Source organism: Nomascus leucogenys, chromosome 4 (genome assembly GCF_006542625.1).
Source record: "Nomascus leucogenys isolate Asia chromosome 4, Asia_NLE_v1, whole genome shotgun sequence".
In the NCBI taxonomy this organism is placed as follows: domain Eukaryota; kingdom Metazoa; phylum Chordata; class Mammalia; order Primates; family Hylobatidae; genus Nomascus; species Nomascus leucogenys.
The window spans coordinates 61,837,756-61,863,491 of NC_044384.1; the positions used below are offsets into that span (position 1 = coordinate 61,837,756).

Here is a 25,736-nt window from a genome sequence, read left to right on the forward strand (position 1 = left end):
TGTTGGAGAAACTGCCTCTCTCAGGGTGTTCTGGCAACCTGCCTCTGCGGGTGGGGTGGGGGGCATGTATTTGATCTGCCATATTTATCTTAGTTTAATTTTTTTAATTTTTAGGTGTTATGTGTACAGAGTAGATGTATATATGTATGGGGTACATGAGGTATTTTGATACAGGCATGCAGTGTATAATAATCAGGGTAATAGGGTACCTATTATCCAAAGCATTTGTCATTTCTCTACAAACATTCCAATTCTACTCTTTTATTTAAAAATGTGCAAAAGATAATTGCTGACTGCAATCACCCTGTTGTGCTATCAAATACTAAATCTTATTAACTCTGTCTAACTATATTTTTGAACCCATCAGCCACCTCCACTGCCCTTCTCCCCAGCTTAGTGAGGCTGGAGTGCAGTGGGCGATCTTGGCTCACTGCAACCTCCACCTCCTGGGTTCAAGTGATTCTCCTGCCTCAGCCTCCCGAGTAGCTGGGATTAGAGGTGTGCTCTACCACACCAGGCTGTGTGTGTGTGTGTGTGTGTGTGTGTGTGTGTGTGTGTGTGTGTGTATTTGGAAGAGATGAGGTTTCGCCATCTTGGTCAGGCTGGTCTCGAATTTGGGGGCTCAAGTGATCTGCCCACCTCAGCCTCCCAAAGTGCTGGGATTACAGGCGTGAGCCAATGCGCCCAGCCCGCTTAGTAAGTTTTAAAACAAACCTAGACAGCAGGTCGAGAGGCAGCTACTGATTTTTGTTGGGTCCTAAAGAAAAATCAAATTTGTTGCGCTTTGAAACTCTGGGCATTGTGGGCACCAGACTGATGGGGGCGGGGGGGATGGCGTTTCTTTGTGAGCGGTTCCTCAGCCAGACCCGGGTATTTTTAGGCGTCCTGTGGACGGTCGGGAGGGGCTTCCTGGAGGGCTAGTTCCAGGAACGAATTCAAAGGAGGAAAGGGCGGCAGCTTCCGGCTGCTTCCCAAGAGGGCCGGGAAATGTAAATCAGGAGGTTTCTCCGTTGCAAGTTCCTTCGGCTGGCGAAGTGAGCGCTGTGGCTGTGGCCCCCGTGGAGCCTGAGCCCTCCGCACGGCCTCAGCGCAGCCTTGGGGCCTTCCGGCAGGGTCCCTCGGCAGCCCGCGGGAGAGGCCGTGGGGCCCTGGGAGGAGCGTGTTTCAGAGACTGTGAGGGGGTCGGTGGCCTCAGGTCCCTTTCAGTCATTTGCGATGCACCCATGGTGTCCGCGTGCTGTGAAATCGGGAATTGTTGGATGCCGGAGCCAAGAACGAGGCCGGTTTGGAAAGTGCAGCCGTCTACGCAGGAGAGGCTGGAAACCCCCTAGCCCTGGGCAGGGCTCCCTGGCGGCTTCCGGGTGGCCCAAGGCGTCCTCGGAAGATGCAGGCGGACGCCCGTGTGTCCTGCTAGCGTGACGTCGCAGGGATGGCCGCAGAGTCCTCACGGGGACCCCACTCGCGGGGACTCATGGAGGGGACCCTGACGGGGCAGTCAGGGCTGAGGTTTCCTAATCCTGTGTGTTTCTTTTTCCCCGACGCCCAGCAGAGGAGCCTTCAGAGGCACCCTCGCCCCCGCCGTCCTCAGAGGCCCCCAAGGAGTCGCCGCAGCCGGAGCCCACCCCGCCGAGGCCCAGCGGCCCCGCAACCCCAGAGGACCCTGGGCGACGGTCGTCCGCGGGCCATCGGCCCGTCCTGCCCCATTGGCCTGTCCTGCCCCAGCAGCCCTTGCTGCCGCGGCCCCCTGAGGAGAGGCCGCCCCCGCCCGCCTGGCCCGGCCGGACTGCGCTGCCCCAGCTGCCAGGCTCCACCGGGGTCATCATGGAGACGGGCCAGGCCGGGCCTCCCGCAGGCGCGGGCGTGTCTGGGCGGGGTCTGCGGCGGGGCGTGGATGGCCAGACCCGGAGCGGGACCATCCCCAGCGCAGAAGGCTTTGCGGGCGCACCAGGTGAGGCCCAGGGCTGCGCGGGGAGGAGCGTGGTGAGGAGTGCGGGGCTAGCCCAGAACTTCCGCCTGAGCCTCGGGGTCTGCTGAGGGGCTTGGCGGTCCGGGGTCCAGCCTTCAGGGGGACGAGTTCAGAAATGCAGCTTTGGAAGGATGCCGAGGCCTGAGGGACCGCTCATGCTAATCCAGCACGCGGAGGCTGGGGCACCTCAGGGACAGTGCATTTGTCTATACTTGGAAATACTGATTGGCCCCACCGGTTGGAGTACCAGTGCCACACGGGCAGCTCATTGATTCCCAGCAGGAAGGATCTTGGAAACCAGAAGGGTATTGGGAGCTTGGGTAGTAGCAAAGCAGATGGCACAACAGCGTGGCTAGGCAGGAGGGCTGTCAACCACAGGCTTTGGGACTTGGGCCAGCTTCCTGAGCTCTCTGAGCTGCAGTTCCTTCAACCATAAAATGAGGAGAGTGCAGGACCTCAGAGGGTTACTGTGAGGACAGAGAAAAGCCCAGTTCAGTGCCCCACTGGGAAGTGCTCCCCATGAGTTGTGAATGTCCACACCATTACTGTCGTGGTGACAGTGGGGGTGGTGTCATAGTAGAGACAGGAGGAGAAGGAAGTGTGCATTTGTGGGATACCCACCACGTGCCAGGGACTGAACCGCATCTGGATCTCCTGCAGCCCTCCTAACAGCACTGTGAAGCCAGTGTTGTTTTACAGATGAGGAAACTGAGGTTTGTGGCTATAACAGATAAACAGATGACCCTGAATGGGGCAGGTCATGTCATCTGCCATAGATACATGCATAGAACAATGCAAACCGTGAGTCAGACCAGGCTGACCATCAGGGACATGCAGACACTGGCAGGGCTGGGGTTGTTCCCCATCGGTGTTAGCCTGGTGCACCCAAGGCCCCTGATGCCCACGGCTGTCTGGAAGGCTGGGTCACTGCTGAGAAGGAGACATTTTCTCTCACCAGCTTTCTTTTTTCTATTCCAAGACACCTGAGCTGCGGTGATCACAGCTCTTAGGCAGATGTCCTGTTTTCTAAGATAACACTTATCTTCTGTTAGTTCCATGTATCATGGATGCTTAGGCTCTCTTGGGCTAAGTTCCATGTATCATGGATGCTTAGGCTCTCTTGGGCTATTTGTTCCCTCATTTGTCCATCCACACACCCTTCCATGCATGCAGCACTCACCCATGCATCTATCCATGTATCCCTTCCATCCAGCCACCCACACACACATCTATCAGTGTATCCACCCATCGACACATCCATCCACCCACATATGCATCCTCATATGCAGAGGCTGGGGCACCCCAGGGACCCACCCACCCATGTATCCATGCACGTATCTGTCTACCCACCTATGCATGTGCACATCCATCCATGCATCAAGCCGTGCACTCTTCCCTGCATGCATCCACTCATCCATCTATTTGTCCCTCCACTTCTGCACCCACCCATCCATGCCTCCATTTAATAAGTACTGCGTTCAGTCTAATTGAAGGTAGAGCTCTTGAACAGAACACTGCTAGAGGGCAAATGTTCGTTGGCTTGTGTGACTCTCAGTCGCAGAGAAGCCTCCAAGGCTCCAGCGCCCATCTCTTTCTTTCCTGCAGCCAGCGTGCCCTCAGTGCCCTCTTCCCCGCCAGGGATAAATGGGCTAGTGAGGAAGCAGGGACAGGCTGGTACAAATGTGCCTCTGCTTGTAGGAGGGCAGTGACAGTGGGTGCCCTTGTTCTATGTCTGTTTCTATAGTAGTGAAGACTCGATTTGAACTTGTGAGGAGCAAACAGAAAAAAGGGGGCTCAGAACAAGGAGCTGGTGCTTAGGATCTTGTTTGACATGCCATTTCCTTTTTGTTTTTCAGGATACCCGAAGTCACCTCCTGTAGCTTCCCCAGGTACGTCTGCTGAGAGACCAGGGGCAGGAGGAGCGGTCTCCTTGGTGGCCTCTGCCCCTCCTCTGCATTTCCTGCCTCCTCCCTCCAGGCTATTAACACAAATCAAGCCTGGGCCCAGCCCTTCCCCACCCACCAGCACTGGGACAGCCCTCTGCTGACTACAGTGGACCAAATTCCCCAAGGTTTGCTCCCCAGAGAGGGTCAGAGTCAGGCCCAAGACAAGGAATCTTCCTTCCTCCATCATCCCAGCTCATTGAGTTTCCCAAGGGGATCACTGGGTGGGCCTCTGCCCTTGTGTGGTCCTGATGAGCTTCCTGGGGCTCCAGGTTTTACTGATTTATTAGTAAGGAAGCAGCTCCCTAGATGATGATGCACCCACTGCCTGGCCTCCTAACACGTGTGCTCACAAGTGTGCGTGCGCACACACACACACACACACACACATATGCTCATCTCATATGCTTACATGCCCAGCCTCACACACACCCTCCTAACGAGTCTGTCCAGTTTCTCAGATTCCTCAGCTGTCCTGTCTGCTGATCCTCAGACAGGGAACCCTCTGGCTCTTGGGCATGAGGAGTTTGCTTCACCACTTTGGGTGAAATAAAATGGGCCTGGCACGTAGGCCTCAGTTTTCCAGGCCCTCCCCCTAGAGGACAGAAGTACGTGGGTCAATCCATTCCATCCTTTCTCTGCTCCAGGAGCTCCGGTGCCTTCTCTGGTGTCTTTTTCTGCGGGGCTCACCCAGAAGCCTTTCCCCAGTGATGGGGGCGTTGTCCTCTTTAACAAAGTGCTGGTGAACGACGGGGATGTTTACAACCCCAGCACGGGTGAGTGTTTGAAGGGAACTGATACTGTGTCCTCCTCCTACCCCAATGCAGGTGGGACCCCTCCCACCATGGCTGGCTGGTTCCCAGCGTCCCGTGGGCTCAGGGAGGATGCCACCCTGGAGCAGATGCCCAAGTGGGCCTGCACTCCTCTGCCCCACTCTGTGGGCTTTCACGCAGAACGTTTCCCGGCTCGAGGGCTGCAGGCTGCAGGCTGCATGGGTGTGTAACATTTTCTAGTCGTGAGGTCAACACGCTAGTCCTCAGCATTCACCACTGGGGTTGCTATTCATTTTTTACGGCAGTTACGAGGGCTCTGCCGGCACAGCCCGCCATGCCCTGGCCACCTCTGATAGCCACCACTGCACCCCTCTCTCTCGGGCTCTAACAGTCATCCTGACAACCTGGGCCAGGACAAACGGGAGGCTCCCTCAGGGTCTCCTAGTTGATGATGAACAGAGCCAGAAGAGGGACTGCGCTCCTCAGAGGGCCTCACGCTCCGCAACAGAATCCCTTCAGCTGGGAGCTTGAGTCTTTCTGCAGCGCCTGGCGTGTCCCCCTGCCCCGGGTTGTTTCTGGGGGTCCCAAGGATCATGGGTGTGGAGTTTACCTCCGGGTTCCCTGTGTGCCATCAGTGTCCACTTGGGCTGGGCTGCTCTGCCCGGACTGAGGGCAGCTCCAAGGAAAGCAGGGTCCAGGGGCGCCTGGGCCCATCAGGACAGAGCTCCCAGGCAGGTGTGGGGAGGTCCCCACAGCCCGGGGTCTTTCCTGACCTCTCTCTGCCCTCAGCAGTCACTGTTCTGCTCACGCACTGTGAAGAGGGCCTCCTGGAGGGGGGTGGGGCAGTGGATTTCAGGGAGGCCTTGCCACCCATAAGCCACTGGGAGGGAGGGGGACTTGGTTTCCTTCTTGGTAGTTTTTAGCCACCCCCAGCCTCACATTTGCCCTGTCTGGTCACTGTCTGGCTAAATCCCATCTGTCCTTAGTCAGTGGCTCTTAACTGTTATGTTAGCAAGCCTAAGTTACCTGCAGAACTCAGAGAAATAAATTTTCAGTGCCCCGGGCTGATTAAGCTGGAGCTTGGCATCTAAGGTCAAGGCGAGAGGAATGCCACTTACTTTCCACCGCCGTGTAGCTTCCTCCTGGGCCCCACAGGCCTCCAGGCCTCTGCTCAGACTGGCAGTCGCCTTTGGGTGTCAGTACATCAGTGAAGGGGAATCCATATAGGTCTCAATGCTTGCCTCCTCAGAAGAAAGAATCTGACCAAGGGGCACGAGGCAGAGAGAGACTGAGGCAAGTTTTAGAGTAGGAAGGAAAGTACACTCGGAAGACGGCCAAGTGGGTGACTTGAGAGATTCAAGTGCGGTCTGACCGGTGACTTGGGGTCTTATACATTGGCATGCTTCCCGGGGGTTGCATTCCTTTCCTGATTCTTCCCTTGGGGGGCCGTCTGCATGCACAGGGGCCTGCCAGTGCCTAAGAGGGGGGCATGCGCAGTGTTTCCTGGAGTTGTGCGTGTGCTCACGTGAGGTGTTCTTCCTGCACCAGTCAGGGTTCCCAGGAGGTCACACACCAGTTAAACACCATTTGAAACATCATTTTTGCCTCTTAATGCGCATGCATGAGCTTCATCGCCCAACTCTGGAGATCTTATCTGGAAGCAGCTGATCATCAGCTTCAGGTTTTGTCTGACTATTGGGCGACTGCCTTTCTGTGGTGCTGGCTGCAACCAATCATTAATTTAGAGAGACAGTTAACAACTGCAGGACCATCATCTGATGGTTGCCTGACATTCCTAGTTGGGGTAGGGGCTCTCCTGCCCTGCTCCCATCTGCCTGACTGTAACAAGGCCATGCTCCCCAGGTCACTCTGCACTGCCTTGGCCATAGGGACGGTTCGTCTGCTTGGACAGGTCAGGTGGCGCTTGCAGGCAGGGACTGTGACCTATAGTCTCACATTCCCAGAGCGACCTCTTGTCTTGCATGGAGCAGGTGCAGAAAGGAAATTCTGGGTGAATTGAGTGAGGCTTCACCACAGGAGACTCTGAACAAAGGTGAAGGCCACATTCAAAACGCCAGGGCTGGTGCTGGCCTCAGGGCCAGGTACCTTAGGAAGCCTCTGGAAAGCCCTCAGTTACTTGCTGCTCAAAGTTGGGAAGGGGACTGGGTAGCCAGGCCTCTTCTGTTTTCCAGAGCAGATTGAAGGCTTGGGCTCCTGACAACCACTTTTTTTTTTTTTTTTTTTTCCTGAGACAGTCTTCCTCTGTCACCCAGGCTGGAGTGCAGTGGTGCCATCTCGGCTCACCGCAACCTCCGCCACACAGGTTTAAGGGATTCTCGTGCCTCAGCTTCCTGAGCAGTTGAGACTACAGGTGCATGCCACCATGCCCATCTAATTAATTTTTTTTGTATTTTTAGTAGAGATGGGGTTATCCATGTTGGCCAGGCTGGTCTCAAACTCCTGACCTCAGGTGATCTGCCCACCTTGGCCTCCCAAAGTGCTGGGATTACAGGCATGAGCCACCACGCATGGCCAGGACCACTGTTTTTAGCTCCTGGCCCTCCATTTTATGTCCACTCTTGGCTTGTGGTCAGCGGCAAGGTCTGGTGTCCACTGCAGAGCCCGTGAGTGATGGCCATTCCTGCCAGCATTTGGTGTTGGCACTGACTCTCCTAGCTATGGGGCCACCTACAGCTGCTTCTGCTTAGTGAATTGTGACATGTACAGATCTTTCCACCTTCCTCACCTTTGGCCACCACTTCCTTTCCCACCCTGGGCCCAGAATGTGTGTGTCATAGGCTGAGTATCAGTGCTCACTTCTGGCCATTGCCCAGTGTGGGGAGAATGGCCTCTTACAGGAGAAGCCTGGCATGGCCCCTGGGGTTACATGGTGCCATGTCTGCCTCTCCCTGGGTTGGTGGCAAGCTTCGTTTTTATTGGCCCTGCCTCACGGGTATTCTGCCCAGCAGCCAAGCTTTGAGGCTGACTTTAGCCTTTAGGTGCTTCCAATTAGGAATGCCTCCAAGAGGCATTCTTAGGTCCATGGCAAAAAGTGGTATGGGCTAAGGTGGCCTCTGCCCCACGGGTAGGCTGTAGGGGATGAGCATAAAAAGAAGCTGAGGCAGGCAGCCAGCTGCCATGGGAAGACAGAGATGGCTGGTCTCCCAGGCCCAGGTTAATCACTGGGGGGCCACTTACTGCCATGGCAAAGGCTGTGACGACAGCAGGTGAGCACAGGGTTTGCCTTTCTCCCCGCAGGGGTCTTCACGGCTCCTTATGATGGGCGCTACCTGATCACGGCCACACTCACCCCTGAGAGAGACGCCTACGTGGAAGCAGTGCTGTCGGTCTCCAACGCCAGCGTGGCCCAGCTGCATACTGCTGGGTACAGGAGAGAGTTCCTGGAATACCACCGCCCTCCAGGGGCTTTGCACACCTGCGGGGGCCCGGGGGCATTCCACCTCATTGTGCACCTGAAGGCGGGAGATGCAGTCAACATCGTGGTGACTGGGGGCAAGCTGGCTCACACAGACTTTGACGAAATGTACTCCACATTTAGTGGGGTTTTCTTATATCCTTTCCTTTCCCACCTCTAAGGTGACTGGGGAGATGTCAGGGGAAAGATAGTTGTAAAAACTCTAAAGCTTTAATATATTCGGTTTTGTATGTAATGGAAGCACGGGGCTAGAGTTTCCACATATGCCCACCACCTGTCCCCAACATAAAGGCCTTCCCTCACTGTTGAGGCCACCATGCCTTACTGCATCCAGCCAGGCTGCAGAGAGTGAGGCACACGGTGAATGTGGCCACTGACTTTTCTGCCACTCTAACTGGACAACTGGAAGACTTGGAAAGGCCTCCACCTGTATCTACACTCCGAGGGCCCTGGATTGGGCCTGGGCTTGCCACAGAGGCTCCGTCTGACTGTGGGCTGGGAGGAGGGAGGCAGGGGAGAGCCGGCCACTGTGGCTGGTCTTTACTGCAGGGCAGCACTGTGGCCAGCTGTCTGTCTGTACACTGCACGCAGAGGTTTAAACACTGAAGTGCCGAAGTGGCCCGGGCCGCCACACAGAGACCTCAACTTTAGTTTGGGCTGTCTCCTGCTTGGCTCACCATTGCCGCCTGGGACTTAGCCTGCTCAGGCGGGCCTTGGCCCAGCTGCAAATGGGGATGCGTTAGAGACTGTTCCCAAAGCTTGCTGGGCTCCTTAAATGGCATGTACAATTTAAGTGGAAAGACAGGGAGTGTCAATAAAGATGTAAAGCCATTTCCAGTTACTTTTAAGTGTGGTCCCTTACAGATCGGGAGTTGTTGCTAAAAAGCAAACTTAAGAAATTTTTTGTTTCAAAAAGGGCTACAGAAAGTAATCTTGAGTAAAATTAATCTCAGCTACAAAACTGTTACCCCTCCGCATCCAAGCTATACACTTGGGTTTTGTTTCTGGCTTGTGAAGACGGACCAGATGTGCACGGAGGTCAAGGCCCCATGTCAGCTGCAGCTGGAGCGGCTCATCTGGGGATGCTGCACTCAGACCACAGCAGCTGCCCAGGCTAACTCGATCCCTGCTGCTTCACTGCACCAATCTCCAGCAGACACAGCTCGCCGAGCTCTCGGGTTTCTAAGCAGCAGGAGGCTCAACCTAACGCTGGCCACACACTGACAGCTGAGCCCATCTGAGAACACGGCATCTTCACACAGCAAGATGCCTCCAATGAGGGGAGGCCCAGGAGTATTAATCTGTCACCAGTGGCCACGGAGACCTCTCAGCACCCTTAGTTCAAGGTAGTCTCTGTGGATCAGGTTGGTAAAACCTACTGGTTAATCAAGTCCCACTGGGGAAAGGTTTGGACGGTAGAAACAGGAGCTGCAGTTTCCTTGGCCCAGAAGATGCTCTTATGCTGTAAAAAAAATGCTTTAAGAATTGTTTGCAAATGAATTTACAGGGTGGCCACTGGACACTTCGGAGTTCCTATTTACTCCCCCCGCCACAGCTAGGAAGACATGAGCAAGAACTAAAGGTTTGGCGTTTTACTATTTAAAATTCGGACCTCTTTGTCCAGCAGCGGGAGAGAGAATGACATCTCACCCCATTACGACAGCTGGGGAACCGGCTAAAGAGAGCTGTCAGAGTATCCTTGGCTGTCCTAGGAATGACTCATGGAAAGCACCCCAGTGCAGCAGTGTTTTCAGGAAAACCCAGCCGGCAAGCGCCATCGCCCTCTCCCCTCACGCTCCTTTTGAAAAGACCGCACTCGGTGCCCAAGGGGACGTGCTCAGGCAGAAGGTGGGTGATGACTACCTGCTGCTTTCCCTACTCCGTAGATGGGTCTGGAACATCGGGTAAAACCCAGTCCTCCTCTCAGTGCATCTCTACTCACCAACAATGGTGAATCTCAGCTCTGTATTCAAGACAGGCAAAACAGAATATTCCCCATTATGGCTGGAGCCTGCCTCTACTTTGAGATAAAGCTGGATGACAGACAGGTGGATCCTGGCCCACTTAGGAGACATCTTTAGAAAGGGAAAGGCTGTCTTTTTGTACAGGTAGTAGAACAAGGTCAGCTGAGCTTAAGGCTGTAGGGTTTGAAGCAGCCCTTCAAGAAGTCATCACCCCTGAAGTAGTGCCTGCGAGTCAGAGGCATACCAAACCCTGAGACAGAATCAGGCACAAGCTCACAACTTTTTTTTTTTTTTTGGGAGACAGTCCCAATCTGTCGCCCAGGCTGGAGTGCAGTAGTGCAGTCTCAGCTCACTGCAACCACCTCCGCCTCCCGGGTTCAAGCAATTCTCCTACCTCAGCCTCCCGAGTAGCTGGGACTACAGGTGCACGCCGCCACGCCCGGTTGATTTTTTGTATTTTAGTAGAGACAGGGTTTCACCGTGTTGCCCAGGCTGGTCGCGAACTCCTGAGCTCAGCCAATCCGCCCGCCTCGGCCTCCCAAAGTGCTGGGATTACAGGTGTCAGCCACCATGCCCAGCCAAGTTCACAACTTCTGATATCAAGTTGTTGCTGAGAAAAGGTCACGACACTTCTTAAGTAGAGAAGGACTGTGACATCCCCTCCTCACCTCCACGTAACACTAACAAATGGCCTCATTTACACGATTAAAAACAAAATGGTATCGTCAATAAATGCAAACCTTAAACTGCATTTGAAATTACTTCCTGGTTGGCATGTTAATCTAGCTTTCCCAGGTGACTAATTTTCTCACAATTTATGTATCTGCAGCTTGACGGAGTATTTGTGATTGGAGTCACTTCGTTCATGCCTGTAGCTTGGAAACCCAGCTTTGCACATATCCACACCACAGCCCCTTTCTAAACATAAATGTGTATTTTCCTTATGCCATCCTATAAACGGGAAAGAAAACGGAAGGACACACGCCAACTCCAATGGGTGCAGTGCAAAACAGAAGCCACGCGCAGGCACGTCCTCAGAGCTCAGGTATGCAAAGTCCACTGCTCTCCTGAAGCCCTCAAAGCTGCTCTGGGTAAAGACCATTTCCTTTGTAACCAATTTCCCTGAGCTCTTCTTTTGCATTCCCAAAGACCCATGGTTGCCATCACGTCATGGCAAGGAGGCACGAAATGCAAATGTTTCCATCCTGAACGCACGCTCCTGTGGAGTGCCTTTGGGATGCAGGGTTCAGTATATGCTGCATCTGGTAAGGGCCCAGCAATCTCAGAGGACAAAAGATCACCATTTAAGTAATATATGCGATGTGGTTTTTGATCAAAGGTCACTCTGACTCTGTGATGAAAACATCAGGATTGATTGCTAAATCATATCCACCCTGAGGAAGGGTTTAAGGAAAGGTGGGGCTCTGGACAGGACTCCCAGGGAATTCAAGTGCTCAGGGAGAGGAGATAAACACAGCCTCCTGGACAGCCGCGAGACCACAGCAGAAGTCACATATGGATGGGCCATTTCCTGGCAGAAGGTACAAAGCAAGAGTTTAGTTCCTGGGGGTGTAGCTGCACTTCTGGAGCCAGGTTTTAAGAATAAGCAACAAAAAGGAGCTCCTGCTGTAGACAAATCTAAGTGTCAGCAAAGATCAAGATGCTAATTATGGAAATTACCAATTTCTGGCAAGAATCTAGAAAGATGGTTTCAATGTCCCCTGAAGAAAAGAGCCAAATGCATTCAGTTTATGTTCGTTTATTGTTGTAACATTTTGTTTTGAACATCAAACACTGCACCAAAATATTAGCCATTCATCTTGCGACAATTGCTTTACTGTAACTAAGAGTAATGTACTGATGTTTACAATTAACTTACAACTTATTAGTGACATTGCTGTCTAATAATCAAATACTTCATCATAGGCTGAACATAATTATTAAAAGAGCAAAGTTTCCCCTCCCTTTCTTACTTTCAAACAAAACCAAGAGAGTAGTTTTCACCTGGAAAGAACACTTACTTCAGGGAAAGACCCAATTTTTAACCAGTTTTATTAAACCCTGGAAGCTCTAAAACATGGGAAAACATCATAGGATGATAAAAAGATGAAATTCCCTGGAAGTCTGTTTTTTCTAACTTGTAAAAAGTGAAAGAGCCAACTTCCTTGTTTATTCTTTAAAGGGCTGGCCTGCACGCGCAGTGCCAACTGTGGAAGGGCTGTGTGCAGGCCCCACAGTCGCAGGGGCAACATGGGAAAACATCATAGGATGATAAAAAGATGAAATTCCCTGGAAGTCTGTTTTTTCTAACTTGTAAAAGTGAAGAGCCAATTCTTGTTTATTTTATGGCTGCACGCAGTGCCTTGAGGCTGTTCAGGCCACATGAAACATCATAGGATGATAAATTCCCTGGAAGTCTGTTTTTTCTAACTTGTAAAAAGTGAAAGAGCCAACTTCCTTGTTTATTCTTTAAAGGGCTGGCCTGCACGCGCAGTGCCAACTGTGGAAGGGCTGTGTGCAGGCCCCACAGTCGCAGGGGCTGTTCCGGGCCAGCGCTTCCCAGTCATCCAATCTCCTTTGTCCCTCGGTTGTTCTGTGACTTTGAGCAGCTTTCATTTTAGGACATCCCATTTTTAAGTTTTTTCTTTTTCCAGTTGAAAACTATGCAGATGTTTTTAGAGCAAAACACAACACAGTACCCAAAAACGGAGGCAGCCTGCATGCTCCAGGTCTACACGAGCACCTCACAGCCTGACAAGAGGCAGACAGCAACTCACACAGGACGAGCTTCAGCACACAGACAGCAAAGCAAATACGAGACTTAGACTGAACTGCAAAGAGGGAAAGGGCCATTTCACCAATGGAGTAACTGAGAGAATAACGACTTGGAGCCCAATCTGCCTGCCATCTCCCTGAGCCGTCACCCATCACTGAAGATAGTGCGAGGGTGATGCTTCAACTCACCATCCTAAGGGTTTGTGTACAAACACACTCGAGGGCATCTCTTTCACAGAAAGAACAAATGTCATTTGTACCAAATGGCAATGGATTTTCAGCACAAACTTAATACTTTCCTAACACTACAGCAATAGTAATCATCTACTTTCAGCAAGAGGGACTCCTTTAAACAAGGAAAAACACTCACATTAATTAGCCTATGTACCCACTGGATCAATCTGCAGCAACAAAGTCTAGTGCAAGCAGACACAGAGACAAAGGGACCAGCTACCCTCAACACAGGGCCAGGAGAGCCGGGTCCTAGACTGAACCCTGTAAGAAGGCCCATGTGTCCAAAGAGAAGAGCTGTCAAGAAAAAGAAACTAGTCAAAAACTCTTTAAAGGACAACCTAAAAAGGATTAAAGATGTATACTAAGATTTTTCAGTACCATACATATGCAAAGAAGTCCTACTATAAGCTCAGTTAAACACATAAAGCTCTCATTCTTCCTCTAAATAGAAGGCAGTCAAGAGGACACACAGATGGCATCTATGAAATAAGGTGGCTGCACGGCTGCTGTATTAGAATTCACAAACTGGGTAGAACTTCATATAAACAGAACCCAGGATCCCTAACCTACTGTAGATAAAGAAACTCATTAAAGAATTAGTCCTTATGAACTATTTAAGCTGGGGGAAGCTTCGCTCGGGAGAAGGCTCATGTGGTCCCTTCTCTGGGAACATGAGCCTTCCTAGGTTTTGCCACTGAGAACTGTGTTTAGGGGATTTCAACATTGTCTCTGCATCCGACAGCACTAGGAAAAACGGCTGAAATCAGTCAGGGACTTTCAACTCTCCAATCTGGAAAAATAACCACCCCTATTTCTCTATCTCTAGATCAGCATTATTTTAGGTGAAGCAAACTAAAACATGTAGAGGTTCCACTACAATGGCAGCGGCATGAAGAGTTCGCCATGAGACCACCCCGAGCACCAAGCCTGTATCTGCAGATCCCTCTCTGCTCAGGAACCACCACGTCCTGTGTTCTCACCAATGAAGACCAAGACCTGGGGTTGGTTCTGGGCTCCTGACGGTTCTCTCAGTGTTAACAGTGCAGCTCTGTCAACACTCAGCACACCAAAAGCTCTGGAGCAGCTTATGGCACACCCTTCCCTGGTGCCATCTCTTCAGACATGATGTGAGTTCATTACAACCACATCAGTAAATGGAGCTACCATGTACATTTTAGTGAAAATAGGCACCCGTGTCCCCATGGGGTCTCACAGGGCTAGGCTGGGGACACTGCTTGGGGCGGGGGGGGGCAAGTCTGCTCCATAGGAGCTCCGAGACCCCTCTTTGACACTGCTTCCACGGGCCTGATTACAGGGTGTGATTCCAAAAGCCAAAGTCACACACTGCTAGCCAGTGCCTTTAAGCAAGCTTCACTGTGCTTCCCTGAAAATCTGAATCACAGAATTTTAGAAATCCTGTTCCAAGGCAAGATGCTTTCCAAAGGCCCACACCAGGCAGCAAGCAGAGAGATCCAGCGCTCTTCCCAGGACCCCACTCAACCGCCTATCTGCATTTCTGAGGCCTCCCTAAAAGCAGAGTTGTTGGGGGCAGGGCGGGGTTTGGTCTGTTTTAAGACCCACCTTCCCACTTTTATTACAGACATCAAATATATACTTGTGAGACCTGTTCTTCTGGTGAGGTCTAAGAAATTAAGGGCTTGTGGAGTTGTCACAGATGAGAGGAGGATGCTCTGTGGGGATCTTTCCCCAAAGAGGGCCGGGTTTATGGGACTGGGCTCAGTGGCTCTGGTGCATGGGCCCTGCGGGGGCAGGGGTCGTGCCCAACTTGGCCCACTGGAGCAGTTGACCCCTTCAGTGTAGCGGGAAATAAGGCGCCCAGAGAAGAAATGTGCACAGGCAGCTTCAGCCAGCATCACTGACTGGGCCCGCAGCGCTTCAGGGACCCTGACATCTGAAGACAGCCCTGGTTACAGGAGCCACCTCAACTGCCCAGTGGGAACTGGAACACTTCACTGTGTGCAGTGTTTTGGTCCACTCTTTTTTAGCTGCTTTTTTCTCCCTTTAAAATGATGCAATGGAAGGAGCCCCCAGCTCACAGCAGGAAACGTGTGTGACCCACGAAGGAGGGATCCCAGGCCTCCAGCCCCAGGCCCAGTTCCTCCCTTCTCCTTCCAGGAGCTGAGGTGCAGACCTGCCGAGCCTGAGCAGCCAGCCTGGGAAAGCAAAGGAGGATGGCGGGACCAGCTCCAGGAGCACCTGTCCCCGCTGGGGAAGGCTGGTATCTGAGGTCAGCAGAAGAGCCAGCTGCCTTCCCTTGCTGTGGGGAGGGGGACCAAGCCCTGCCCACCCACTGAGGTGCCACCTCAAGACAGGTCATCCAGGTCGACTTCAGGGATCGGGTCTCGCCAGTAGCAGAAGGAGCTGAACTCCGGGCAGGGAAAAGCGGAATTCTGCTCCTTACTGAGAAGGGGGAACACATGCTCCACGAGCTCACTCAGCCTGTGATACCTAAGAGAAAGGTTGGGGAAGAGGCACAGGCTATTACTTCAAGATCGGTCAAAGGCACAAGATGCGGGGCTGTGAAGCTGTCACTCAGATTGCTCAGGTGGGCAGGTTCAGAGGCAGGCCTCAGTCCCATCACAGGGCTCAAACTCCCTCTTACAAGTCTAGGATAACCAGAGACCCCTCAAACAGATACTGTGAAAGAGAGATACCCACAGAGGAGATGTAGTTGATCCTTTGATCGCGGCCTGATCTCAAGGATCGGGGGAAAAGGACAGGGTCTGTCTGTCCCCAACTGTACTCCTGGCTGCAGGGTGCTGGGCTGAGAGCTGAGAATGTACTTACGATGACTTGTTTCCTTTGGTTCTTTCTTGTATTAATTCACCCTTGGGGTTCACGGTGAATATTCGACAGTCTGGAACTCCAACTTGTGTGTAGGCATAGACATCCTGCAGAAGAAAATAGCAAGCGGGTGATTCCAGGGAGGAGAATTCAGGAGATACTTCTCAGGCTCCTTGTGAGCCAGAAGCACTGCACAGACAGACTCGACAGAAAACATGCGGAGGCAGCACAGTGCAGTTGCCACCGAAACTGAGCTTTAGACAAACCTAAACTACAGAGTGGTGCTTGGAGAGTCAGAAAACTTGGGCAGCCACCAAGGGGAAGCCAGGGGCCCTGGCACAGAAGAGGCCAGAGAGGCCACATCTTCTGCACACCTGAGGCCCGATGGCCCTGCAGAAGGGAGGCAGGTTGGGAAGTGCTAGCAAAGGGCCAGCACTGACCCTGGCTCTGGGGTGATCCAAGGACGCAGCTTAGAACTGCTTAGAAGAGGAGCCGGAGTTGCCTGAGGAAATGGAATGGCAGCCACAGAAACGATGGAAAAGCGTCCTTCGTATAAATTCTGGGGCAGATCTGCACCTACAGGACCTCCCCAGTTGCTATAGATATTTGGAATAGATCAAGTGAAAACCGAACAAGCAGAACATATGTCTCATTTTGCTTACAAAACTGCTTTGAGAATTGGGACGTGGCTACACCCCACAAAGTACATCCCTCTGAATTTCACCCACATCAGAACCCAGAGCCCAGGAGATACTCACATTTGGACGGTTTCCAAAGGCAGCATAGAAGGGCTGCTTGGACGGGGCAAACAGATTCTTGATATCATTCAGACACTCAATTTTGAACTTCTCTGGTTTCTTTTCTATCACTTCTCTAAGAAAAAAATACAAATACAATCACCAATCCCAATATGGTCGTTTTCCCCAGTAAGTGGTCCTAAAAAAATTTCAGTGCTCACAACCACCCAATTTCTTCAATCCTTTGTAACTGGAATCTTTTCTTCTCCTTCTTTGCCAGTCTGATAACTAAGAAAATTTGAGTGATGAAGTTTAGGGAAGGAGAAAACTTGACAGTTCCTAGAACCTGCCTTTCTTCACCAGGCCCGCCACATGGCAGGTGAGCAGTATGTGGTAGGACACCATGAGGGACCAAAGAACTGGGAGAGGCGTGGCGGCTCCAACATCTGACGTCTGTTCCCACACATCCCCCAACCTTGGGCCCAGCTCCACCCACATGCTGGGGCAGCGGGCTGCCTGCCGGAGAGGTACCTGTGGAAGGCGGAGAACAAGCTGCTGGGGGACAGCATCAGGGGGCCCCGGGGCAAGATTGTGCCCTTGTCATTGACCCAGTGCAGGTAGCCACGGGTCATGTCAGCCATGCCAATGGCACGGGCCGAGCAGTACAGAAACTTGTAGCCGTTCCTGAAAGAAAACACACCCTGTTAGCCCACATGTTCTGGCTAAGAGAAAAAAAAAACAAAAAACAAAAAAACCCCCACACTTCTCTTTCTTTTTTTTGAGTCTCACTCTGTTACCCAGGCTGGAGTGCTGTGGTGCCGTCTCGGCTCACTGCAACCTCCACCTCCTGGATTCAAGCAATTCTCCTGCCTCAGCCTCCCAAAGTAGCTGGGATTACAGGCATGCAACACCATGCCCGGCTAATTTTTATATTTTTTAGTGGAGACAGGGTTTCACCATGTTGGCTAGGTTGGTCTTGAGCTCCTAACCTCAGGTGATCTGCCCACCTCAGCCTCCCAAAGTGCTGGGATTACAGGTGTGAGCCACCACGCCCAACCCACACTTTTCTTTTAAAAGATCCAAATAAAGTTCTTCTCATTTACTGTGAAAACCAAATTCTCAAATTTAGCAGGAAACTGCTTAGGATTATAGAGGTTTCACCTTTCCATGGAAAACGTGGGAAAAAAATGGAGGTACAGGCAACTAAGGATTATGTTAAATTTCTAAGTACTGATATAAAATGTTCAGCATCTAGTCCCTGAAAGCCAGATTAGAGGACAGAAAAAACCTTGGACTATCTTTAAATTACCCACTGTAAAGAAAAAATAAAAGCAATGTGCAAGATGCAAACCACTCCATCAGACAAGAAGCAAAATTATACCCAGGTAACTGACATAGTCGTAATTTTCATATTATGGCATTCTCAACTAATGCTGAAGACACTGAGGTTCTTCAGATCAATGTAATATATGTATTAGGAACCCACAAAGGCCACAGCACGGCTATCTTCCCCTCAAAGGGTGCCCCAAGAGAGAGCAGCCCATGCAAGAACTATTTCCCCCATGCATGCGTGCACTATCTACTCAAAGAAATACAATTTTAAGGCTGGGCGCGACAGCTCATGCCTGTAATCCCAGCACTTTGGGAGGCCGAGGCAGGGGGATCACCTGAGGTTCGGAGTTCGAGACCAGCCTGACCAACATGATGAAACCCCATCTGTACTAAAAATACAAAATTAGCTTGGCCAGGTGGCACGTGCCTGTAATCCCAGCTACTTGGGAGACTGAGGCAGAAGAATCACTTGAACCCGGGAGGCGGAGACTGCAGTAAGCCAAGGTCGCACCATTGCACTTCAGCCTGGGTGACAAGAGCAAAACTCCATCTCAAAAAAAAAAAAAAAAAAAAAAAAAAAGAATTTAAAATACCCAGAAAATAAACCAAAAATGAAAATCAGCTATCTTGTTAAATTCTAGCTAAAAAAGTAACTGTCATTCTAGTTATAGATGTAGATAGTGCCTGAAACACAGCACCGTGAGGATTAACTGAGATGACACAGGTAAGACACATGGTTCAATGCCAATGCCAGGTGCACACGGCTCCCACACCATCAACGGGAAAGGAGTGAGGAAGAGCGGGAAGGCTTCAGCATAAACACATGACTCATGTGGACTGAAGATTTACACCATTGTTCTATAGTTCTTAAAGCAAGCTTCCAGCTCACCAGAGCGAGTTAACATGTGGGGAGGGTACCTACTCATTGATGGAATGGTAGAGCTTTGCTATACCCTGGTGAGTCCAGTCTTTGCCCAGCTGTGGGAGAATCTGTCCCAAAGCATCCGACCTAAGAAAACGGTAGAAACAGGAAAACGTATCAGGAATCAAACACATAGAGCGTTTTCCTATTGGGTTGACTATCAGCTGCCAGTAACTAATTGGTGGCGGGACACTCTTAAAAGGGGATTTAATCACAGCTTCAAGCAACTGCAAGGCCATCCCATGCAAATGCACCCACTGAGGTGCTTCTGAAAGCGGAGTCTCACAAGCGCCAGATGCGTGTGTTCGGAAGTAACTGACTACCACACATTCTCTTTTCCTCCGCCCCAATGTCAAGGGGCTTGTTTTCGTATCAGAATTGAAACCAAATAACTAAATCTTTCCAAAAGTGATTTTTGACATTTGTTATGCACCCTCACCATCTCCTCCAAGCAAAAAAATGACCCCATGTGGACTATACTGGGGACGCCTCAGGGCATATGGCTTATAAAATGCCTTGGCTGAGGGCTTCGAGCCCCAGGTGAGGAACTCCCCACCACACACTGCCTGCCCCTCCATGAGCACGGGGCTGTTCCCTGCCACCCACCTGAAGGATTGAGCTTACTTGGTTATTGTCCCATCAATATCAGAAATGATGATCTTGTCATTCCAGTTCCACAGGTAAATGGTCCCTGCACAGCGACAGGTGCCTTGATACTGGGTTGTAATACTAAACACAACATCATTTGGGCCATCATGGAGCTTCAGTTTTGCCTTTTTAAAAAGCATAAGAATAAAGAAAATCAGCTGAAAACATAGTTTGAAATGATTTAAAAATTCACAGAACAACAACTGGTGTCTCAGAATCCCAACAAGAGGCAGGATGGTTTCCGCGGTCTTAGACGCAGCCCACCACAGCAGCCCACCACAGCCAACCACAGCTAACAACGCCGAGGGAGCCACTGCCTGAACAGTATTTTGGGGTTCCAGGGACTTCTCTGAACCCCCACAAAGCAAAAGGTCTACTACTTCCACACCTGAGAATTACTGCTTTAGCCACAGCCTGCTCTGGTCCCAGCAAGACCTTTTCATACCAAAAATGGGTCAAAGTCAGGGTGGGAAATAAGAGAAGAAATTGTGTCTAAAATGTCATTTCTCTACTGCTGTGGCTCCTAAGAGACAGTACCTGGCTCAGCGCTGGGTTAGCCGTGTATGACTGACTCTCAAGAGATGGAGGAAGAAGGTCTGGGGTGGGTGGCAGGACCCAAGCCACAGGTTCCCCAGGTGGGCCTGATAGCTCTTGGGGGCGGGGGTCGTGGTTCCACTCTGGATAGGCATTGACACGACCATGCCGTGTGGTGTGTATACAGCTGGCGACGTGTGGACAGAAGAGGATGTGCATCAAATTAAACCATTACTAAAATAAGTCCTACTGGACAACACGGATCATGCAAGACTCACGATCTGGTCTGAGGAGAGGCGCAGAGACTTCTTATATGAAGTTGTGCTGCCGTGGCTCAGGGGCTCTGTGGGGATGGGGTCCACTGTGATGGATTCTTCGAGCTCCTGTGACCCCTCATCACTCGAGGAGTCATTCTCAGCCGGCCTGTTCAACATTAGCCCAGTTACGGAAGAGGCAGCAGGGCATTTTATTGATGAGAGCTTTTCATTTAGGATCAAGAAAATAAAGATATCCTAAATCCTTTCTAGGAATGGGTAGAGTTATCCCTTCTGCCATTCTCCCATATCCACAGCTTTGTATGCCTGAAATATTCATATCGTTAACTGATAAGGCCACTTTCATAACTGGCAAGCACTTACTTTCTGACTATGACCTGCTATTTTCTGCTATGCCCAGTGAATGCTAGAAGGTCTACTGACTCTTGTTGAAGAGAGTATGTATGTTTCACAAGGTACAAATTAAAGAAAACATAATCGTTTACAATGATTTAACAAAACTAGGGGCTGGGTGCGGTGCTTCACACCTATAATCCCAACACTTCAGGAGGCCGAGTTAGGAAGACACCTTGAGCCCAGGAGTGTGAGACCAGCCTGGGCAACATAGGGAGACCTAGTTTCTACGAAACATTTAAAAATTAGCCAGGGGTAGTGACACTTGTCTGTGGTCCTAACTACTTGGGAGTCTGAGGCAGGAGGACTGCTTGAGCCCAGAAGTTTGAGACCAGCCTGGGCAACACAGCAAGACCCTGTCTCTACAAAATACAAATTTAAAAATTAGCCAGGCATCGTGTCCCACGCCTGTAGTCCCAGCTACTCAGGAGGCTGAGGCAGGATTGCTATGAGGAGGAGGAGCTATGATTACGCCATTGCACCCCAGCCTGAGTGACACAGTGAGACTCTAGAAAAAAACAAAAACTAGTAAGAAAAATTTTAGACACCCCTTAAAAGATATAGGATGGGGGGGTGGTAAGGGGCAAGAAAATAAACCCTCAGCCTTAGACACTAAATGAGACAGCCAAGGGCTGGTAGAAGCAAGCATGCACTGGCCTGGGGGAGGTGGACAAGCAGAAGCAGAACAGGGCATATCGCAAGCAACTCCTCTCAGGGCTGCTTACCCTAACTTTCCAAAGAATGCTGTTTCTTCCAGGAAATGAAACCCACCCAAGCCAACCTTCAGATTATTTTTTATGTCTCCCTTTGGCTCCGGATGGGATGCAGGGGGAGCAGGGGCACCAGGGACAACACGGCTAAAACATTCCTCATAACCCCTTCCCATACACTGATGCCACGGCTCCACAAGGAGGTAGGGTATTTATTTTTCTAAGCTGGTGATGTTTTTTAGAAAAGCAGTTGTCATCTGCTGAGTGGCACAAATATATCACATCATGCCATATCTATAGAAGATGTTCCCAAGAACTAAACAAGCTGCCAAAATCAACTTAGAAGTAATGGCCCTGCTAGGAGGGCCTGAGTGCTATGAGCTGGGCAGAGGACAGGGCACCCACCTGGCACTGGCCGGCTCCTTGGAGCTGGATGGCAGGTCACTGGCTGGCGGTGCCTCAGATTTTCCCTCCTTGGATTCTGGCAGCTGTAACGGCAAGATGATAATGGCAACATGCAATTTTTTCCCTACAGATAAGCCAAGTTCATCAGCAGCCCTCTCTAGGAAAGAACACAATTGCTTTCTGAACCCACAACTTAAAAATGCTCAAAACCCAGACTTTCTCTATTCTGAGCCAAAGAATTAGAAACCTAAGACAGAAGTCATGTGCTTCTACACAAATCACTGTCCCTACAGACCCAGAAGTAAAACATTTTAAGAGCACCATGTCAAGTCACAAAACATAATACAAGCAACCCAAACTTGTTAGGTCCCCAGCTTCCTTCTCCTCCTGGGAGTAACTCACCACGTGCAGAAGGGACTGAAAGGCAGCCCCCTTGCTGACGTGGACATGAACTTGGTTCAGGCAAGACTTCCCTTCTGACATTTGAAAAACAGGTGAAAACTCCCTGAACCCTCTTTTTCAGAAGGTGTTGGGGAAAAAAAGACTTGCTCTGCTGCTTGTTTAGTATGGTTCTCTGGATGAATTTCTACGGAGACCTGGTGGAACAGATTCTGGTTATTTGTATCTGGAACTATGAAGGCGGACGATAATCTTCTGCTCCTATCTGATAGGTAATGCAGTGAAGTAGAAAGAGCACAGGCTCTGGAGTCAGACTCAAGGTCTTGCCCCAGCTCCATCTCTCACCAGTTACGTGACTTCATGAAGCACCCAGGTTTCCTTACCTATGAAATGGCAACTCAAACATCTCTAGTGCTGAGCTACAGTAAAGGACCACTTGGAACAGCTGCTGTACGTCGTAAATGCTCAAAAATGGAAACTGCTATATGGTAAAATAGCCCTATACAGTCCACATTCCTGTGCCTGACAAAAAGGTTTTTTGAATAAATCAAAGATTCATTTCTTTCAGCCCATGAAAACAATGACCTCTAGGTCTGTTACCTGTTTGGTCATGCTTTCTCTCTTTCGCCAAAACCACCAGCGACCAGATTTCTTTGGCATCTTGTCTTTGACCCAGGACTCAACTGTGGCCTGAAAACAACCAACCTGGGTTAGTCTAGGCAATCTATTGGTCACACAGCACCTATCTTCTATGCTAGCCTGAAGGACGGGGCCTTACTATGTAATGTGAGAACGTGAGCGATGCTCTCTCTATGCCTCCCAGACTCCTCTAGCGTTTTTAACACCTCTGAGAGACAGACCCCGTCCTACTTTCATGGCAGCACAGTTTTGTGACAGCTCTGTGGCATGAGACCAGGCGGTCTGCTACGTAGGACCTTAGGGGCTGACAGGTGGGCAAATCTCATTTATCTATCTTTGGAAAATGTGGTTCTCATGAGTTAAGAGGACCAACTAGGCTGATGATGTCTTCTTGGTGGACAGATTAAAAACCAATTGTGAGTTTGTATATAACAGGTATGTTAGCCACCATCTGCCCTAACCACACTGATGTCAAGCTTCTCTTGGCTACATCACCTTCGTCTTGCTGCTTCTTCCCATATTAATGGGAGAGAAAGTTTTTTTCATCCATTCCATATTTAACTTATGATTAGTAAAATCTCTCAACTTTTACAGACCATCAGAAACTAGTATTTATATTAATAAAAATGAAATGAAGTGGCAGCCCTGCTAATTTCCCAGAGTTTGGGCATGAGATATTTTTAGTGGGTACATATGACTTTGGTCTTTTATATTAAATATTAAGCTTAAGTAAAACTTTGAATAGTACCCAGTTCAGAAATATGCACATATGGATTTGTCTAAGTACTAGACACTGTGGATGCTTTCGGAAAGGCAGCAGATGGTGGATCGCCTCACCTTAGGCAAGCTCTTCTGGAATACTTGCAAGCTAAGGATCATGGGAGCTGCCAAAGCCCAGTTATAGTAACTGTGAGAAACAAAAATTGTGCAAAACCATTACACAGTGAAAGTGAGCAAGAGAGAAGGGGAGGGAATCAGGAAGGGAGAGAGAAGTGACATATAAAATTGCTTATTCTTTTCAATAAAGATGATCAGCTAAAGTTTTTGTCACATGAATAACCTCTGCTTCAAGCACAACTTCTCTGAACAGAGAAGCCGTAAAATCTATCAAACAGAGTAACATTTCAATGCTTCATTTAAAAACAAAATTGAAGCTTTACTTTCACTTCAAAGTCATTGCCCATTGGCTAATTTATATGAGATGACAAGTTTTATAAGAAGGAAAACTTTTATAAGTAACAGTTAAAAATGGCACTTGTAAAAAAACTGCAAGAGTATTTAACAATTATAAAAGCAGGAGTATTTACCGATTGTAAATCCTTATTACAAGGTTAGGATTGTCTATAAGTCCAGGGTTTTCTGCAAATTCATGATAAGTAATGATATGCTCCATGAATTTTTCTGCAATGTAAAATAATAATCAATTTGGTTAGAGATTACATAAATCCCTATATGAGACTATTATAATACTCTCTGCATTGCAGAAATTGCAGGCTAAAATCATCTTTCTAAAAAAACTAATTTTTGAATATTCATCAAAAGCAAAATGTCAGATGCTTTTTTTCCCCAGGACAAGAAAGAACACTTCTTTTCTATTCTCCTTTTCCACTGTCTCCCAGTGAAAACAAAACTAGTAAAAAGGGACATGCCAGAGACTTGCGAAAAAATACATACAGATGTGGCTAGAGAGGGACAGAATACAGACACAGAAAGACAGACAGTCACACACACATGCACACGAAAACTGTAAGTTCTATTCTCAGAGGAAGAAACTTTACTGACAGGCAACAGCATAACTGGGGAATGTTCATAGGGGTCTTACAGCTTTAGCAAGCTACATTATATCAAAACATATCTTAAAATTGTTTGGGCTGGCACAGTGGCTCACGCCTGTAATTCCAACACTTTGGGAGGCTGACGTGGGCCAATCACTGGAGGTCAGGAGTTAGGGACCAGCCTGGCCAATACAGTGAAACCCCATCTCTACTAAAAATACAAAAATTAGCCGGGTGTGGTGGCGCAAACCTATAATTCCAGCTACTTGGGAGGCTGAGGCAGGCATGACAATCGCTTGAACCCGGGAAATAGAGGTTGCAGTGAGCTGAGATGGCGCCACTGCACTCCAGCCTGGGTGACAGAGCAAGGCTCTGTCTTAAATAATAAAAAACAACAACAACAACAAAATACATATGTTACAATTGCTCGGAGAATTAAACAAAACAAAAAAACCTAAAATTTGGCTCAAGGTCTGTGAAATAAATCCCAAGTTCTTGCAGAGTGAATGAGGGCTTCCCATGAATTTTTGTACCCTGTTCCTAAACCTGTATTCTCCTAGATCTAGGCTAACAGAGAAACTGCTCACTTGGATTGTTTCTCCAGGTAATGTGTGTATTACTTACATTTACTTGCCATTTCTGCCTCTTCCAATAAACTCTACCAGACTAAGTCACCAATATTTAAAACAAAGGTGTAACTTTTGTATTTTACATACATTTTGTATTTCTCATTCCCTCGCATATAATTTTTTAAACTGAACATTTAAGAGGATTACAAAAAGAATGTGACCTATTTAACTTTGTCCCTAGAATGAACCACTGGCCATAACACACTTTAAATTTCTTGCAAAATATAAAGCAAACAAACAATGAAGACACAGGGAAGAGGCATAATGAGCTTCCTGTGACCCTGGAAAGGAAAGACTTCAGGAACACATGCTCCTGAGCCTCTGGCCATGCAGTCTGCCACATCATGCCTTCAGTTCCTCTAAGGGAGAAGGAAGACAAAAGATGACACTAGTCATGGGAAGAAAATCTTCCCTTAGAGGAAATTCAAACAGGGGCCACAGG

General features: G+C 49.6%; 2 protein-coding genes across 2 annotated transcripts in view; one reads left to right on the forward strand and one right to left on the reverse strand.

Annotated features, from left to right (window-relative positions):
* The window catches only part of EMILIN2 (elastin microfibril interfacer 2), a 65,576-nt gene extending 56,610 nt beyond the window's left edge, over positions 1-8,966 (forward strand). Inside the window, exons 5-8 of the mRNA XM_030810688.1 lie at positions 1,562-1,948; positions 3,823-3,855; positions 4,557-4,685; positions 7,941-8,966. Of these exons, the coding sequence (XP_030666548.1) occupies positions 1,562-1,948; positions 3,823-3,855; positions 4,557-4,685; positions 7,941-8,278 (887 nt within the window). The 3' untranslated portion in view covers positions 8,279-8,966. The remainder of the gene's footprint in view (positions 1-1,561; positions 1,949-3,822; positions 3,856-4,556; positions 4,686-7,940) is intronic.
* Positions 8,967-12,727: 3,761 nt separating this feature from the next.
* LPIN2 (lipin 2) overlaps positions 12,728-25,736 on the reverse strand; it is a 103,215-nt gene continuing 90,206 nt past the window's right edge. Inside the window, exons 10-20 of the mRNA XM_030810689.1 lie at positions 24,198-24,291; positions 23,728-23,797; positions 22,852-22,941; positions 21,853-21,935; positions 20,348-20,492; positions 19,512-19,660; positions 18,888-18,974; positions 17,165-17,317; positions 16,655-16,769; positions 15,900-16,003; positions 12,728-15,560 (exon numbers count right to left, since the gene is read on the reverse strand). Of these exons, the coding sequence (XP_030666549.1) occupies positions 15,416-15,560; positions 15,900-16,003; positions 16,655-16,769; positions 17,165-17,317; positions 18,888-18,974; positions 19,512-19,660; positions 20,348-20,492; positions 21,853-21,935; positions 22,852-22,941; positions 23,728-23,797; positions 24,198-24,291 (1,235 nt within the window). The 3' untranslated portion in view covers positions 12,728-15,415. The remainder of the gene's footprint in view (positions 15,561-15,899; positions 16,004-16,654; positions 16,770-17,164; positions 17,318-18,887; positions 18,975-19,511; positions 19,661-20,347; positions 20,493-21,852; positions 21,936-22,851; positions 22,942-23,727; positions 23,798-24,197; positions 24,292-25,736) is intronic.